The 15,895-nt window shown below is 36.4% G+C and overlaps 1 protein-coding gene across 31 annotated transcripts in view; it reads right to left on the bottom strand.

Moving 5' to 3' along the window:
- The window catches only part of CACNA2D3 (calcium voltage-gated channel auxiliary subunit alpha2delta 3), a 530,340-nt gene that overhangs the window by 355,472 nt on the left and 158,973 nt on the right, over nt 1-15,895 (bottom strand). For 27 of the 31 annotated variants that reach the window (XR_013955470.1, XM_080605848.1, XM_080605850.1 and 24 more), the window contains one exon: nt 7,562-7,678. The exons of 1 other annotated variant lie outside the window; for it this stretch is intronic. Coding sequence is in view for 16 of the 30 variants with exons in the window: in XM_080605848.1 (XP_080461974.1) it covers nt 7,562-7,678 (117 nt within the window). In the remaining 14 variants the exon portion in view is untranslated. Of the gene's footprint in view, nt 1-6,236; nt 6,428-7,561; nt 7,679-15,895 lie in introns of all 31 variants that reach the window. 3 more of the 31 variants (XM_080605868.1, XM_080605864.1, XM_080605867.1) reach the window with 1 other exon arrangement.

Here is a 15,895-nt window from a genome sequence, read left to right as displayed (position 1 = left end):
TCCAAGGGCACTAAACAAGAAAATATTCACGGTGTCTCTAAATATTCTTCAAACTATGATTATCACAGGTTATGTGCTATGCTACAGAATACTCCACTGACTGTTAGAGCATTACCAACCACTTTCCAGTGTAATCTAATTCGCCAAAAAGTAAAGCTCTTAATGACTTCAGAACAGAAATTTCCTCACCTACATATGAAGGACCAGTCAAACTGAGCAAAATTCAAACGATACCAAAAGTAACTAGCAACAATTACAGTTAAAATACTAAATGTGAATACAAAAATATTGCTGAAAACCTTTAATTTGTTGCCCGCAATTAGCAGAATTATAGCCATCACTTTTATTCATTATGTCTTTATTCTGTCGTTTGAAACTATTTATAGTGACACTGGGTTGATTCACCATAATTTCCTTCCACCCACAGCCATTTAAATTTTTTTTTCCTCCAGTAATTTTATATATTTAATGTGTTTTTCAGCAGTTAAAAAAATGTTTTACTGAATTAAAAAAATTAGAGATCAGAATAGCATCTATTGAGCAGCACAATTTTAAACGGTGCATGTTGATATTCATTTTCCTTAAAATTCTGCAGATGCAAATTAGCTCAATGAGGGAAATGTGTGGATAGTGTGAATGTGTTTATTATACAATTAGAAATAGTGAAGCTAGTAAAGTAATAAGCCTTGATGTTTAAGACTTTTTCATCTTCTATTATATGACTCTGAAATACCAATGACCCTTTGCGTCTCAAAAATTCCATTCCCAATCTAGCCTTGATCAAAATGATAGAAAATAAGAATAAAAATATAATGTAATAAAATCACAATGAACACTGAAGAATGTGCATTTAAATTGTCTCAAAAAAAAAGTTCAATAATTCACCTGGAATATTCCTCACAATTACCTCACTTGTTTCTTTAGGTACTTGGAAGCCGATATTTTAAGAAACTAATCTAGGTACAAAAAGCCCACCACACAAGCATGTCCTGTCCTCAGCAAATGCTCTGCATTAACATGAAAACATAAGATCAACAGCCTCGTCCTCCTTTATTTAACAGGTTTTTACAAAAGCTCCCCACCATGCAGGAATGTAAACTGGAGATTACAATCCAACAATTCTTATTTCATAGATTATCTATTAAGAATAAACTGATACAAAACAACAGAAAGGCGCATCTTTGGCATTTTTCTTCTTAGCTTGTTTTAGATTTAGTCCTTCATCAGGCTCCCATTTTCAATATAACACTTTATCATAATATTTTTTTCTCTACCTCTCGTTTATTAAATTAACTTCCCCAAACATATTTCCCTAGTGCCTTTTCACTCCAGTATGCTCTCCAATCCTTTCTTATGACTGAGTTTTCTCTGACTTTCATCAGTAATACTAGAGTCTCATCCCTATACCCACTCATGACACTTGTAAGGATTTAACCATTAGCAGAAGAGACAACAGGCTCAACTGCAAACTGGGGCAAAAGCAGTCAAATGTCCACTGAAGAATATAATAAAAAAATACTTTAACAGAAAAAAAAAGATTAAATAAAACCTACCTAATTAATGAGCCTTTCTTATTAATGACACCTTTCCAACACTTGAGTTTTATTTCATTTTCTGATATAACTCTTTTGTATGAGTTTGGTAACATCATCTGGAAGCAGCAATATAAAAGCAAATAACTGGAATAAGTCTTAGAATGGAAAGATGTTTAAACAGTGGATAGGAAATTGGTCTACTTAAGCATTTACCTTCAAAATCCACTTCTAAATGTCACCCTCAATCAACCAGAAAACAAACACTAACTTCTCTGACCAACATGTCTGATCAGAGAAGCACTCACCATTAAGCAACACACCAGAAGTTAGTTAAATACCAAAACCAGCCAAGAAAACAGTAAAGTACTTGTGGGTAGTTTGTAAGTAAATGCTACATTCATTCATTCAGTACGAATTCTTTACTTAGTTTTCATAAACAAATTATTCAGAGCTCTGCAAAATATTCCCACAGAGAAAGAAACTTCCTCTGTTCAGGAATTTTTGCTCTCAGCTTTAGGTTACTTGCCACGGACTCTGAGTTCATCCAACCAAGCTCGTATTGTGCTCACCAACATATATAATAGTTATTAACATGAATATCTATATACATATATGCACAGAGACACAAGCATACGTATATCTTTGCTGGGTTAAAAACTGTCTGGACAGCCAGGCCCTGAGAGCAGTGGTGAACGGAGTGAAATCCAGCTGGTGACTGGTCACCAGTGGTGTTCCCCAGGGGTCAGTGTCAGGGCCCAACCTCTTTAATATCTTTACTGATGATTTGGATGAGGGAATTGAACGCACCCTCAGTAAGTTTGCAGATGACACCAAGTTGGGGGGAAGTGTCAATCTGCCGGAGGGTAGGATGGCCCTGCAGAAGGACCTTGCCAGGATGGGTCAATGGGTAGAGGCCAATGGAATGAGGTTCAACATGGCTAAGTGCCAGGTCCTACACTTTGGCCACAACAACCCCACGAAAGAGTACAGGCTTGGGGCAGAGTGACTTAAAAGCCGTGCAGAGGAAAAGGATCTAGGGGTACTGGTTGATGCTTGCCTGAACATGAGCCGGCAGTGTGCCCAGGTGGCCAAGAAGGCCAACGGCATCCTGGCTTGTATCAGGAATAGTGCAGCCAGCAGGGCCAGGGAGGTGATCATCCCCTTGTACAATGCTCTGGTGAAGCCGCACCTTGAATATTGTGTTCAGTTTTCAGCCCCTCACTACAAGAAGGACATCGAGGCTCTGAAGCATGTCCAGAGAGGAGCTACAAAGCTGGTGAAGGGCCTGGAACACAAGTCCTATACGGAGCAGCTGAGGGAACTGGGGTTGTTTAGTATGGAGAAGAGAAGGCTCTGGGAGACCTAATTGCTCTCTACAGCTACCTGAAAGGAAGGTGTGGGGAGCTGGTGGTCGGCCTCTTCTCACAGATAACCAGTGATAGAACTAGAAGGAATGGCCTCAAGTTGTGCCAGGGGAGGCTCAGGTTGGAAATTAGTAGACATTTCTTCTCCAAAAGAGCCGTCAGGCATTGGAATGGGTTGCTCAGGGAGGTGGTGGCATCACCGACCCTGGGGGTGTTTAAGGAAAGGTTGGATCTGGTGCTAAGGGACATGGCTTAGTGTGTGACATTGATAGTAGGGTGATGGTTGGACCAGATGATCTTGGAGGTCTTTTCTAACCTTGATGATTCTACAGATTTCAAAAATAAAAATCTATTAATTAGTCAGGATAACAGTTCACCAGTATTTACCTTGTGATATGTGGATGAAGTACATGTAGTTTAACATATTGCTTGCTTAATTCATGTATATGCACATACATACAAATCAATAATAAACTGCATCTATTCTATATATTCTATATAACACATTAGTATATTCTATATATTATATATAGAAACTACAGCATGTATGCTTGTGTAAAGGTACATACTTGCACATATATACACATTCATAAACTAAAATGTGCAGACAGTATATGAATAAGCATAAACATTTCAAAGACAGTACATTTTTTTTTTATCCGTGCATAGACAATATCACCCTAATAGTATCTGAAAACAGTTTGAAGACTGGTGTAAAAATCATTGGTGAGGAAATAGAAAAATCTATTTCTCCTCATTGTAAATGTTTGTTAAATGTAAATGCTGATATTCTACTCCTTGGAAAACCGTTTCTCTGCATGTGGAATTTCATGATAAAAAGCTTTAAAGTCCCGGCTTTCTCTAGATAAACTCCACTGGCTTACTGATGCATGAATGCACAGAAATTGAATTACTGTACAACAGCAATTACTTTTCACAGCACAGTTATAATGAGAATCAGCCCCACAATGAACACCAGGTAGCTACAGTAGAAAAAGTTGATAAAAAAAATCTTTTATTTGCATTTTCCACTGCAGCAATGGTAGTTGCCTGAAAGAAAAATAATCCTTAACACTTTATTTGCCATCTTACAGTGTCAATCTACTGAAAATAGAAATTTAACTACATAAAGTTTTAAGAACAGTTCTTAATACTCCCTAATAATTTATCTTTCATACTGACTTCTTTCACTTCCCTCATTTTTTTTCCTATGACACCATTAACAGAAAAAATAAAAACAGCAAATGCATTGTTTTAATTCCACCTCTTTTCTGCCCTTAGGTTTGTTACAGCAGTCATTTGTTATTGAGCACTGTCATCACGCCCTACTCCTTTCAGTTTCAAATGTGAGTGGATTCACTATACTGTCATGAGACCTCCTAAAAAAATTCTGTTTTGTTTTGTTTTTAAATCACAGCTAACTTTAAATTAAGTCAGATCAAGCCCATTTCCTGTAAGTGAAATCACTAAAAGTCCACGGAAAGCAATTAACTAATATCACAAGTGACAGCAGACTATGCAAGGCTCTCAAAGTGATTATTTGGGTTTGGCTGTAAAATTAAAACCACTGCTGTACAATGCAGGAAACGCTTCCATTTATCCCACCTTATATCTCTTAAAGAAGTCTTAAATAGTCTTAAAGATAAAGAGGTATAAACAAAACTAAGTATTAGTAACACTGAATCAAAACCACTCTTCAATGGGTTTAACTCCAATTGTGTCAGAATTATTTCAAAACAAGATCTGAAGCTGCCTGCCTGAAATTCCATCAAGTAGGGCAGTGTTAGGGAAGAAACAGTTAACAGGAATATCCTGAACTGCCATAAATCTAATGTAAATAATGAACTCTGGGAGTGGGGGGAGTTGCTTGCTAGGGTCTCCATCAGTAAGTAGATGACAAAAGGTTATATAATTGGTTTAGCACTTTCAGTTTTCCATTTATTTTTATGTATCTGACAGCACAAAAATAGGACATTCTGTGATAGGATAATTGCATAGTGAAGGGTAATTCAAACAGGGGATGAATATGATAAAAATCATACCGAGCCAACTAATCACTATCAAAAGCGGTGAGACAAAGATAAGAAAAAATCAGCCAGACTATAAAGTGGGAGGAGGAAAAAGTTCAACAGTGATTAGTAGCCTAGAACACATTAATGTGTTTGAAACACAAAGCAACCCCCTCCAAACCTGAAGGCCTTTCCAAGCCACCCTATTTCTATATTTCCAGCTCTTCCTATTGGCCTTTTCCACAAATTAAACATTTTATATTACTGTGGCTCTCTCAATAGTTGCCAGAGGTTGTTACATCTGCTAAAAGCTGAGAAAGTACGTTGATTAAAATAATTTATCTAAAAAAATATTTTACATTACACTATGGATTATGATCTACTTGTATCTAATTCAATCTGTGCTTTAGAGTAACTATTTGGGCTAACACAAACACATTTTTTGAGCACTTGGATTTCAACCTTCTCAGTGGTTACCCTATATTTCTAGTGCTGGGGGTTATTTTATAATTTGGTACTTCATTTGCTACTTATCCAAATATTACCACTACTTCATCTAAAATATTAATCTAACCTCTAGGTTTCAGTGTTCAGTACATTTCCATCAAAATTTAGGTCAAAGTTCTATTATTTTAGAGGCAAAGTGAGTAACATGACTTTGTCTAAACATGGAGCAGAGGTCTTAGCTCCATATGAGCTTTCGAAGTCCTCTCTCACCTCTCCAAATAAGAGAAAGTGAGCTATGGTGTACCAAAGATGCAAGTTGGGCAAAACATGTCAGGACAAAACTACTAAGCGCTATTGGCAATTTGAACTCTGGTGGGTTTTCAACTTACTACCAGAGCATGAAAGGTCACCCGCTGCACCTCTAGCTACGGCTCTGAACTGTCCAAGGTGCTCCACCTCATGGAATTATGCAAAATATAACTTTCCTGGAAGGCACACACTACACAGATGAATTTTAAAAATAAAGCAGCCCTGTCCTAACAAAGCTTCTAACTTCTTTTCCAAAGATGGAAACTGTCCAAAGAAGGGTCTGGGTCTTAGGTTTTTCAGCACTAAAGCCCTTTCACACAACAGTATATACATGCTTTAACTTGAGAGAAATTGGGCTTACTTTTACACAGAGCACAGTGGCCTACATTGGTCTGTGAAGCTTTGGGTTGTTTTTTTCCAGTCCTTAGAGGAGAAACACCATATGTATGAAGGGGCCAAACCAGCTCTGTACCTCACAATCATTAGAAAACACCCATTACAAAGCTGTAATTGAGATACCACGTGCTCTTCCCTACCACCACCCCACACTTATGGAAAAGATGTTCTCTTGCCTTGTGTGCAGCTTGCTGCTCACTTCTGGCTCTAGAAGTCTGCTGTTCCAAGAACGCTTTTTCACATTTTTATGTTCACAGGGCAGTAGTTTTCTCTACTAAGGAACAGTCCCTCCAGAGTCAGTGTACTTCTGCAGGCAATCTGCAGGCTTCTGGAAGCTGTTGCACATATCTTAAAGCGCAGATTTTCTCTGAAAAACACACTGTTAAAATAGCACTGTGGGGTTCCATGTTTATTGTCTTTCTCTGCTTCCCTGCCAAGCGTGCTCAGTTTACAAGCTGAAATATGTTTTACTTTGCTGCCAACCCAGAAAATTCAACCTCTAAACTAGCACCAAATTCCTTTCTCCCTTTTGCACTATAACAAAAAATAAAAGGCTGAACTGTATCTCCAGCTACACAAATGGAATCCCCTTCCTTGGGTGATGCCTTCCACCCCACAGTTGAGATGCTGAGACAAACTCCACTGAGCAGACACACTTGACCTGGAGCACAGTAGATGTCAAATGGCATCACCACAGTGGACTATCAGTTTGTTGACATAGCTGATACAACAGGAACTACAGTTACAGTCACCTAAATTCCTAGCAAAGAATAATGTAAAACGTAAACTACAACAGCAAACCTGCTATTCTTTAGAACACTCATTACAACAAGTTCCTATTCGATATCAAAGAACACAGAAGTCAGATTTTTTTCGTATTTTAAAGAAAATCTAATAAGACAACAAAGCTGTTACAGCTGAGCATAAAAGAAGGGTCAGAATGGAAATCCAAAAAAGCCACTAAAACCTTCAAAGGTGCGGAAAGTACAATGTAGGTAATAAACTATCATTAATAAGTTGCCTTTAGAGTGATGTAGTACTTATCACGATTAAAGGAATTTTGGATTTAGTCCCAGCTAAGACATCTGCATCTTTTTCTGGATCTGAACTAAAGGATAGCTGTTGATCTCAGAAGACTCCCCCCCAGTGCTATTTTTATGCAAGAGAGCAATGGAGTGAAGTCTGGTTTGCTTTGGTTTGATACTGCAAACTCTAACATATAAATGCACAACAATATATAGTTATGTTTGACCAAATGCAAGTGATACCTTACAAATCTAAATGGGAAGCTGGTAGTCCAAACCTAACTAACACATTCTTATCTATTGACAACATAAATAATTTACATCTATTCTCTAAAGAACTGATCCTAAAAATATTTCTAAACACTTTAGCATTTCCACTCCAGCTTCAAGTGCTAGCACAGCTTTCAGAGCAGAGCCTAAATTCTGTACTTAGTTTTACATGAGAGAATGAAATAGTAGACTCATCTGCTGCTTACCCGTACAGCTTCAGATTTTTTGTGAAACATTTCTTCCATGTTCTTTGCTAACTTTTTCACAAGCTGAAGGCCATCAATTTCTTCTATTGCAACATCCTTCTCGTATTCTTTGTATTTCTGGGGGGAAAAAAAAGGACAAATTATTCAGAGGATCAGATGAAATTTTGACAACTAATGATTAGTTTCATGTTACGCTGTTGCTGACATTCTCCATTTATTTGATGTTTATTTGCATGACAGAAGGCTGCTATGCGCCAAGACACTGTCATAGAGATGAAACAACTGGGTTAGAACCAGAACTCAGAAAATACAATAGAAATATTTATCTCATGCACCATAGGATACAAGTGATTTTCCTTCACAACAGTTCATTACTGCTCCCCACAACCGAACATAAGAAAATAGAAAGTTAAAAACCCTTATATTCTACCCAAAATCATTTCAAACCAAATATGCTTGCCAATCTACTGTGCCATAGCAACCTAGAATCCTCTTCCTTCTCAGCTGAAGTTCTTGCAGATATCTATTTCATGAGCTTTATACAATACTTAGATTAAGAATACTTATACTATAAGCATATCTAGATGTTCTTAACTTTCCATGCAAAGAAAACCCGACATAAACCACATAAACACAAGTCTTTATCTGAATGCAAGCACAGAAGTATCATTTGTATAATATGGACGAGCGTTAATTTATGGTCTCTCTACACAGTGTGAGTGACTCTCAGACTAAGCACTGAAAATGTATTCAAAACAATTTTGATACTCCAGTTTCTGCACATCAACTTTTTTTTTTCCTTTATCGGTGTTTATAAATGATGCTTGTAAGAACATAATACACAAAAAAGCATAATATTCTTTCAAGTCAAACTTCAAAGCATTTAATAAAGGGAGAATTCCTCCTTCACATGTCATTCCACTATAGCTTGTGCTCTAAGTGATGGCTTGCAGTCTAGCTATTGTTTGCTTATCTCTACTCAAAATGTGTTTGAGTTGTCATGAACTAATCATTGCTCATTACTCATTTCTGAACCCTTAACCTATTCACATAATCATACCTCCACGATACTGCACGAAAGACGAAAAACACACTTGGCTTCTGCCACCTTTAGCCTATGTGAAAAAAAAAAATCTTCCAAACCTCTAAAGCAGGCTCTTCGTCCAGTCCACAGCACAACACTCAATAAAATGAGATGGTATTCTTAACAAAATTCATCGATAACATTTGCCTCTCTCTTAATTGTATACAACACCACAGAGGGAAGACATCAAGGACAAGGACATCAAAAACTACTCCAAGCACCTGGATGAACATTTCAGTGATCAAAACAATAATAAGTCAGGACCAGTCATGTCCTGGCTGGTGACAGAAGAAAGGAACCTACTGTGAGAGAATGCCTACACTTATTGTACCCATTTCTTCCAACAAAACTGATATTTAAAATGCAATGACACTTCGGACTTGTTTTAATAGTATACTTCTCTGTAAAAACTTGTGCAAATATCCTAGTAAGCAAATAATATTTGATAAAATATCATTTGCAGACAATTTCAAAAGAAGATTAAAATACAAAGGTGTCAGTAAATATTTAGAACATTGAATTCTGGATATACTGTAATTTTCTCATTTCAATAATGTACTTGTATACCATTTCTTATTATGAGACTATTTTATCTGAGATGTTAATAGTAGTCTAGCAATCTTTAAGAAGCCTCAAACAAGCCACCTGCATTTTTCATGGTGGGGGAAAGTGGGAGAAATTATTCCCTGCCCCCCCTTCTTGGTCTACTTTTAAACATTTTGATTTCAACTCTGCAAGTTCATTTCTGCCATTACTGAACTCCTGCTCAAGTTCTACTATTCACTCTGAGAGAATTAATTTAGGATAGCACAATGATTCGTCTAAAACAGAGAATTGTTGGTTTGTTTTTTTTGTTGCTGTTGTTGTATTTGCCTTTTTTTTTTTTTGATTGTTGAAGAAAATACAAGAACATAGTTAGTAGACAGGGGTAAATGTTATTGTAACAAATACTAACTGTAATAAAATGCACTTGATTAACAGTAAATGGAAAACATTCCCAGTTAATTAACAATGTCAAAGTCTGTTTATGTCCCACCGGATTTGAAGCTTTGGAGAATTTAAAACAAATAAAAAATGCACTGCCACGAACAATTATCATATTTATTATGTCAACAGACCAAGTACAAATTTGACTCACTTATTTCAAGCTGCACAGATCATGTTCAGCCTATCGGATTCTGCTAAAAACTGTTTCCTTCAGAGTTGACCTTACAGTTCTTAGAAAGTATTCCAAAATCCATCCCTTCAAGAGTCTGTTTTCAGGTGATCGGATTTATTGATTTAAACTTTGCCATTAAGTGAAGAAAACCATACTATTCACTGCATTTGTCTTAAAACTGCACGTTACAGTGGAAACCAACATTTTCCAGCAACACAGAATTACACCATACAGTCTATTAGTTTACTGTGAGACGATATTTAAAAGCCACACTTGTCAATTTTGAAAAACTGGTGCTTTTGAAAATTAATAATTAACTTTCTTTCAAAATATGTGGGTATGATTTATCAACTGATAATTTAGGATTTTATAATTATACTACTACTTAGAATATTCATTCATTTTTTCCCCTAAATTAAAAGTCAAAGATCCAACACAAAACATATAAGCATAATCTTTTCCCACCAATATATAAGTCCTAATAAAAAAGACCACAGGTCTTGCATGGTGCATGCCCTGCCAACTGCTGGAAACCTTCAAGAACATTTGCAATAAACTAGAGGTATTTATTTGATCTGCAAGACCTTGACAATCAAGGCATTTACTTAATACCTATTTTATATTCAGAATTTCATTGCCATAATAATACTTCTATTACTTATTCAGCCCTCAGTGGAAGGTTGCAAAAGAGAAGAAATAATGTGGCTGGAAAGAACAGCAGCTGGTTTTAGTATTCTTGTGCTCTAGTGATTGCGTGTGGAGAGAAGAGGTGCCAGCTTAGTCTGTGCATCTCTCAGTACTCAGTGTGCAGGAGGCTGGGAAATTTGATTCAGTCTCAAAAGTGGTTGATTTTATAGTACCTATCAAAATAAGAAATATGAATCTCAGCAGATATGAACACACATAAAATATAACTTCAAAAGGTGTCATTAATAACAGATTCTCTTCCTTCCACCACAAAGTTGGTCTGACCTACAGGCTCTCATCATTCTCCTGTAACTACATTTTACAAAGTCAATTGTTTTTTAATTAAGAAAAATAGCTAAAACAATTCAAAGTTCATTCAAAATTTGTAATAAGTTTTAAAATAAAATTGTTTTATTTTAATGTCATCTTGACTAAACAGGACTGTGACAGTAAGGCTGCAATTAAACAAAATGCTGTCACCAACAGCAGTGGAGGAACCTGGTTTCTGGGCTGTCTTTTATATTGCACAGTTGCAAACTACCTTGTAATACTGCTACTCTGAATAGCACTTCAAAGCAATGCTTTAAATCAGCCATTTCCTCTGCCCTGTAAAATATATATATAGATATATATATATGAAGTTGGTGGAAAAAGCATTTAAAAAAAATGTAACCCTCCATTTTTTCAATATTCTATCATTTGATTTCAATAATAGATACGGAAAAATTCTCATCAACTTTTCTAGCACACGATACATTTCTACTATTACTAAAAGGAGAGAAAACAACCTCAACTTTGCTGTAAATAATTGATTTGCATGACAAAAATGCATGAAAAGTTAGTCACAGTTGGACATTTTTTTGATAAGTGGTTTTCCAATTGTCTAGAAGACTGAGCAGATACAACTAAGCAACTTCTGATTTGTTTCCTTCTGTTAGCAAAATCAGCATTTGTTAAGAAATTCTCCACAGAGACAGGAACATTTATCATTTGACAAAACGGACAAAAAATAGATTATTTCTGCAGTATCTATTTTGCCAGATCATTTCACATCAGCACCAGGCAAAGACAGACAGTACTTCACTGTCAGAAATTTTAATGCTGTTCATGGATTTAGTTGCGTTCCACCCCACACAGTAAATGATCATCTAGGAGTAACATACCACAAAGGAGCCTACATAAAACTCTTGTCTGAAGCATTTATTGCAATCCAAGTATTGGGCAATCAACATCAACGATCGCCCGAAAAAATAATTAACACACAACGTGTAGCTTGAATGAAGAAGGAGGAAAAGAAATACCCTCTTGAAATAAGACAACTTCAGAAAGATGCCATATATACATACCTTAAAGGAGGCTGTAGCGAGGTGGGGGTTGCTCTGTTCTCCCACGTGCCTGGTGACAGGATGAGGGGGAACGGGCTAAAGTTGCACCAGGGGAGGTTTAGGTTGGATGTTAGGAAGTACTTCTTTACTGAAAGGGTTGTTATGCATTGGAATAGGCTGCCCAGGGAAGTGGTTCAGCCACCATCCCCAGAGGTCTTTAAAAGACATTTAGATGTAGAGCTTAGTGATATGGTTTAGTGAAGGACTTGTTAGTGTTAGGTCAGAGGTTGGACTCGGTGATCTTGGAGGTTTCTTCCAACCTAGATGATTCTGTGATTCTGTGAACTCTTAAGCAGGTTTTAATTCATTGATGGTCACTATGAAGGACATGGCATTGATTTCTTCTGCTATATCTCATCATTGCACTTTTCTGTATCCACCTGATAAAAGTACTTATATAGAATCTTCTTGTTCTTTTTTTTTTTTAGATAGGTATCAAAACACCATGTATCAAAGTGAACTCTCATAATAAGAATACCATAACTTCTGACCATCTGAACTTAGACACCTAAATTTGGGCTTCTAATTCTTCACTAAAATCACTGAAAATGAAAAAATTTCTCTGCAAAAATCTCCACTCCTCTCAGTGGTATCTAAGCCAGCAATGACAGTATGTTCTCAGCATCTATGAAAATGCAGATGTCTCAAGGAGAATTCAGCAGGCTAGCCACAAAAATTGAAGATTTGGAAACCAGAAGTATAGTACTTGGCACTGCCTGGAAGCATGAAAATACATTTGTCATCTTGCATCACAAGCACTGTGTGACACTGATGCTCTGTACTTTCTTGTGTGATTTTCAGTCACCTGTAAAGCTTCACAAGAAACAGCACTGCCTTTTCTCTATATTTAGTGTAGAGGAGCATATTCACAATGATTTTCTTCAATGCCCCATAAGGAACTAGTAAACACACAGGGAAAAAAAAGGGTTAAGGTTTAAGCCAAACCATGTTCAATCCAATATTTAATAAATGCCTTTGAAAGATTTTTGAAAAATTAAAAATCTTTGACCAAATTTAACATAATTAAATTTGAATCAATCCCATCTGAAGTTAAAGTCTAAGGCACATTGTTTTATTTACAGAGGTTTCTAAATGCAGTTAGTTCTTACATACAGAAATATGGAGATCGTATTCAGGTTTTTTTTCTGGTTCCTAAGGAACTAGAATGTGTTTTTGTAATTTAGGAATTCATTTAATTAGTGAGTTCATCTTGCAAAAAAAAAAATAAGGTGTTATATATAGTATCACGATAGGTTGTCGACATAACATATAGAAATAAACTAACTCAATAGTGCATAATAGAATGCATAAACTAACACATTTATCAGAAAACATATGAAACTTTTGTACTAAGAAGTACCCAGCAAGAGCTCTGTGTTGCTTGTCTACAAACCAGTATTAATGATAATCTATCTATGAATCAAGATGCTTCAATCTGCATTGCAGGGAATAAAAGCCATGAATAACAGCTAAATCAATACTATCAAGTCATAAAGAATACAGTGTGCTCTCCTTCAGGCTAATGGTAATTAATGTACTTTTTCTCCCTTCACACACGAGAGAAACCTAGAAGAAGAACATTTTAATCACACAGAAGTTGCTAATTAGAAAACGAACACATACGGGTATCTTCTGTACTTAAAAAATATCACTTTACTTGCACACGTCTACAGAAAACAGCTTGTGTTGTAGGAACATATGCATATACTGGCTGATGTTTTGCAGTACAACCATTTGAATGCCTGCTTCTTAAACAAAATATCTTGTTCTAGTTAGGATGTTCATTATTATAAGCAGCTAATGTCTAACATCACCTTTCTACAACAAACATTCTTCGGGAGAATAAATGTATAGAAATACTTTAAACTTCATGTTTTATTACACTACAATGGAAAACCTTAGTGAAAAATTAAATTCACTTATTTTGAGACTTCACTAATCTGATTCAACTCCACTGTTTAATGAAATGATGACTATTTTGCATTAAGAAAAAAAAACAGGTTTAGAGGTTTAGGTGATCAGCACCTAGTGGTGGGATCCACTTCTTATAAAGTAGAAGTAAGACTGGCCCTAGACCAACAAGCCTCAAGAAGAGGAACCAAGATAAAGCTCCCAGTTCTCTGGCTTTACAAATGTTGTTATTTTCTCAAGAACAGAATTTACCACTCACTGTGTTGGAATTCTATTAAGTACTACTTTTGCACAAGCTAAACTTTAAACTTAATTTGCTACAATTAATGTCTTCATAAAGACATTGAAATTAAAATTTCCACTTTCTCCATGATAATATTCAGCAACCTGCCATCAGCAGACTGCTACTATTTCATTGCTTAATAAAAATACACAATTTCCACAATTTGCTAAACCTCAGAACAGGAAAACCACCTGAATCTCAGGAAACAGCTAGTCAATCTATTGATAAATTCCTCTCTGCTCACCACAAAGCACTGACCTTGGTGAACTGCATTCAGGCCTCTAAGGCAGCAGTAACCAACATATGCTCAAGTTAAAATCACAAGCAGTCCTACTGAGGCATGCAGATAGCTTTAAGTGCATGACTTGTTCTGTGTGTGATTTAGGGTCCCAGTGGTCATATCTATCAATACATCCTTATGTGATTTTTCTAAACTAATATCAGGCTCAGAAAAGCTAACTTCTGAGACTGAGCTTGACCTTTGGTTGTTTACCAGCAACTGTGCAAAAGATTCATAATGGAAGCTCAAATCTTCATCTCCTGAGCTCTCTAAAACAGTTTCACCATGAAAGAACATAATGCACTTAGCCAAGGGCAGAACACTCTTAATTTCCAACCCCAGATTTTGTCATTATAACCTACTGAAAAAGTAAAATATTTAGATTCTTGTCAAACTCTCTTCTGCAACATAAATATCCCGAATTTACTTGCAGGCTTATTCCTTTCACAAAAACACAGCCTGCCCCTTATTATTACAAATGTATAAAAAACAGTGTGCATCAATAAAATATAATAGTGGCAACCAGACACTGTTTGCATTTGGAGGTACGGCAGAGCATGTGCTGTGCGCACAGGACTGCCAGAGGCATACATCTGTTTGTGCAGTTCTAGTTCAGTAGTTTAAGGAATGAAGTATCACCTCATTACAGAACTGCCATGTATGAGTGAATTTGTGGAGGTTGCCCTCCTCACAGTCAGACAGTTCTAATCTCCTCGCAAACCGCAGCGGCAGCACAGAGATGAAGTGTTAAGCTTATCGGGACTCATCTGTACCATCACCTACTTAGTTAAACCCAGGCCATCCATTTCTCTGTCATTTCTTTGTTCCTGAGGTGCCTGAATGCATAATAGCCAATAGCAAGATACAAGATATCTTTAAGACTTCAAAAGAACAGCACCTACATTTTTTTTCCCAATGCAGACTGAAAACAATTCACTAGTACCATTTTAACCATAGGGTTCACTACCTGCATCTTTTCTTGCTCTACATTCCACCTCATACTGTCACTATGTATCATCTGCTACAATAAAACTACAAATAAATAAATAAATAAATAAACTTTCAGTATTTGCACTGAAATTCTTAACTCTGGAAAAGCCTGTATTACTGTGACAATATTATGGTTGGGAAGGGTTCTTCTGGTCATTGAAAATATTATAGCATAATAAGGACAACTTTGGACTCACCACTCCCTTTGGGTATCACTAAAATAATCAGAGAGCTCTGTTTTAGTCAAAAAATAAGGATTGTTCTTCAGTGGCTCTTAAAAAAAGGGCATTAAAAAGAAGGCTGCCTTTAATTCATTCAAAATAAAGTTCCCTGTTTCCCCATTTCTTTTTAGCAATGCAACTCTACTCTCAAGATGATGATACCTCATGGATTTTAATTTCAGGAATAAGATCCAGAACTAAATATCCAAGTAACTGCATCTGTATCCCCAGCTGACAGAGTCTTTTCTTCTCTCCTCCAATTACAGTACAAGGACAGGACCAGTTTGATTAGTCTAATCACTACAACCTCCCCACCATGTTTCCATCTGGTATA

The sequence above is a fragment of the Anser brachyrhynchus genome (genome assembly GCF_964034855.1).
Source record: "Anser brachyrhynchus genome assembly, chromosome: 10".
In the NCBI taxonomy this organism is placed as follows: Eukaryota; Metazoa; Chordata; class Aves; order Anseriformes; family Anatidae; genus Anser; species Anser brachyrhynchus.
Note: the sequence above shows the minus strand (reverse complement) of the source record. Positions and strands in the feature narration are given on the sequence as shown.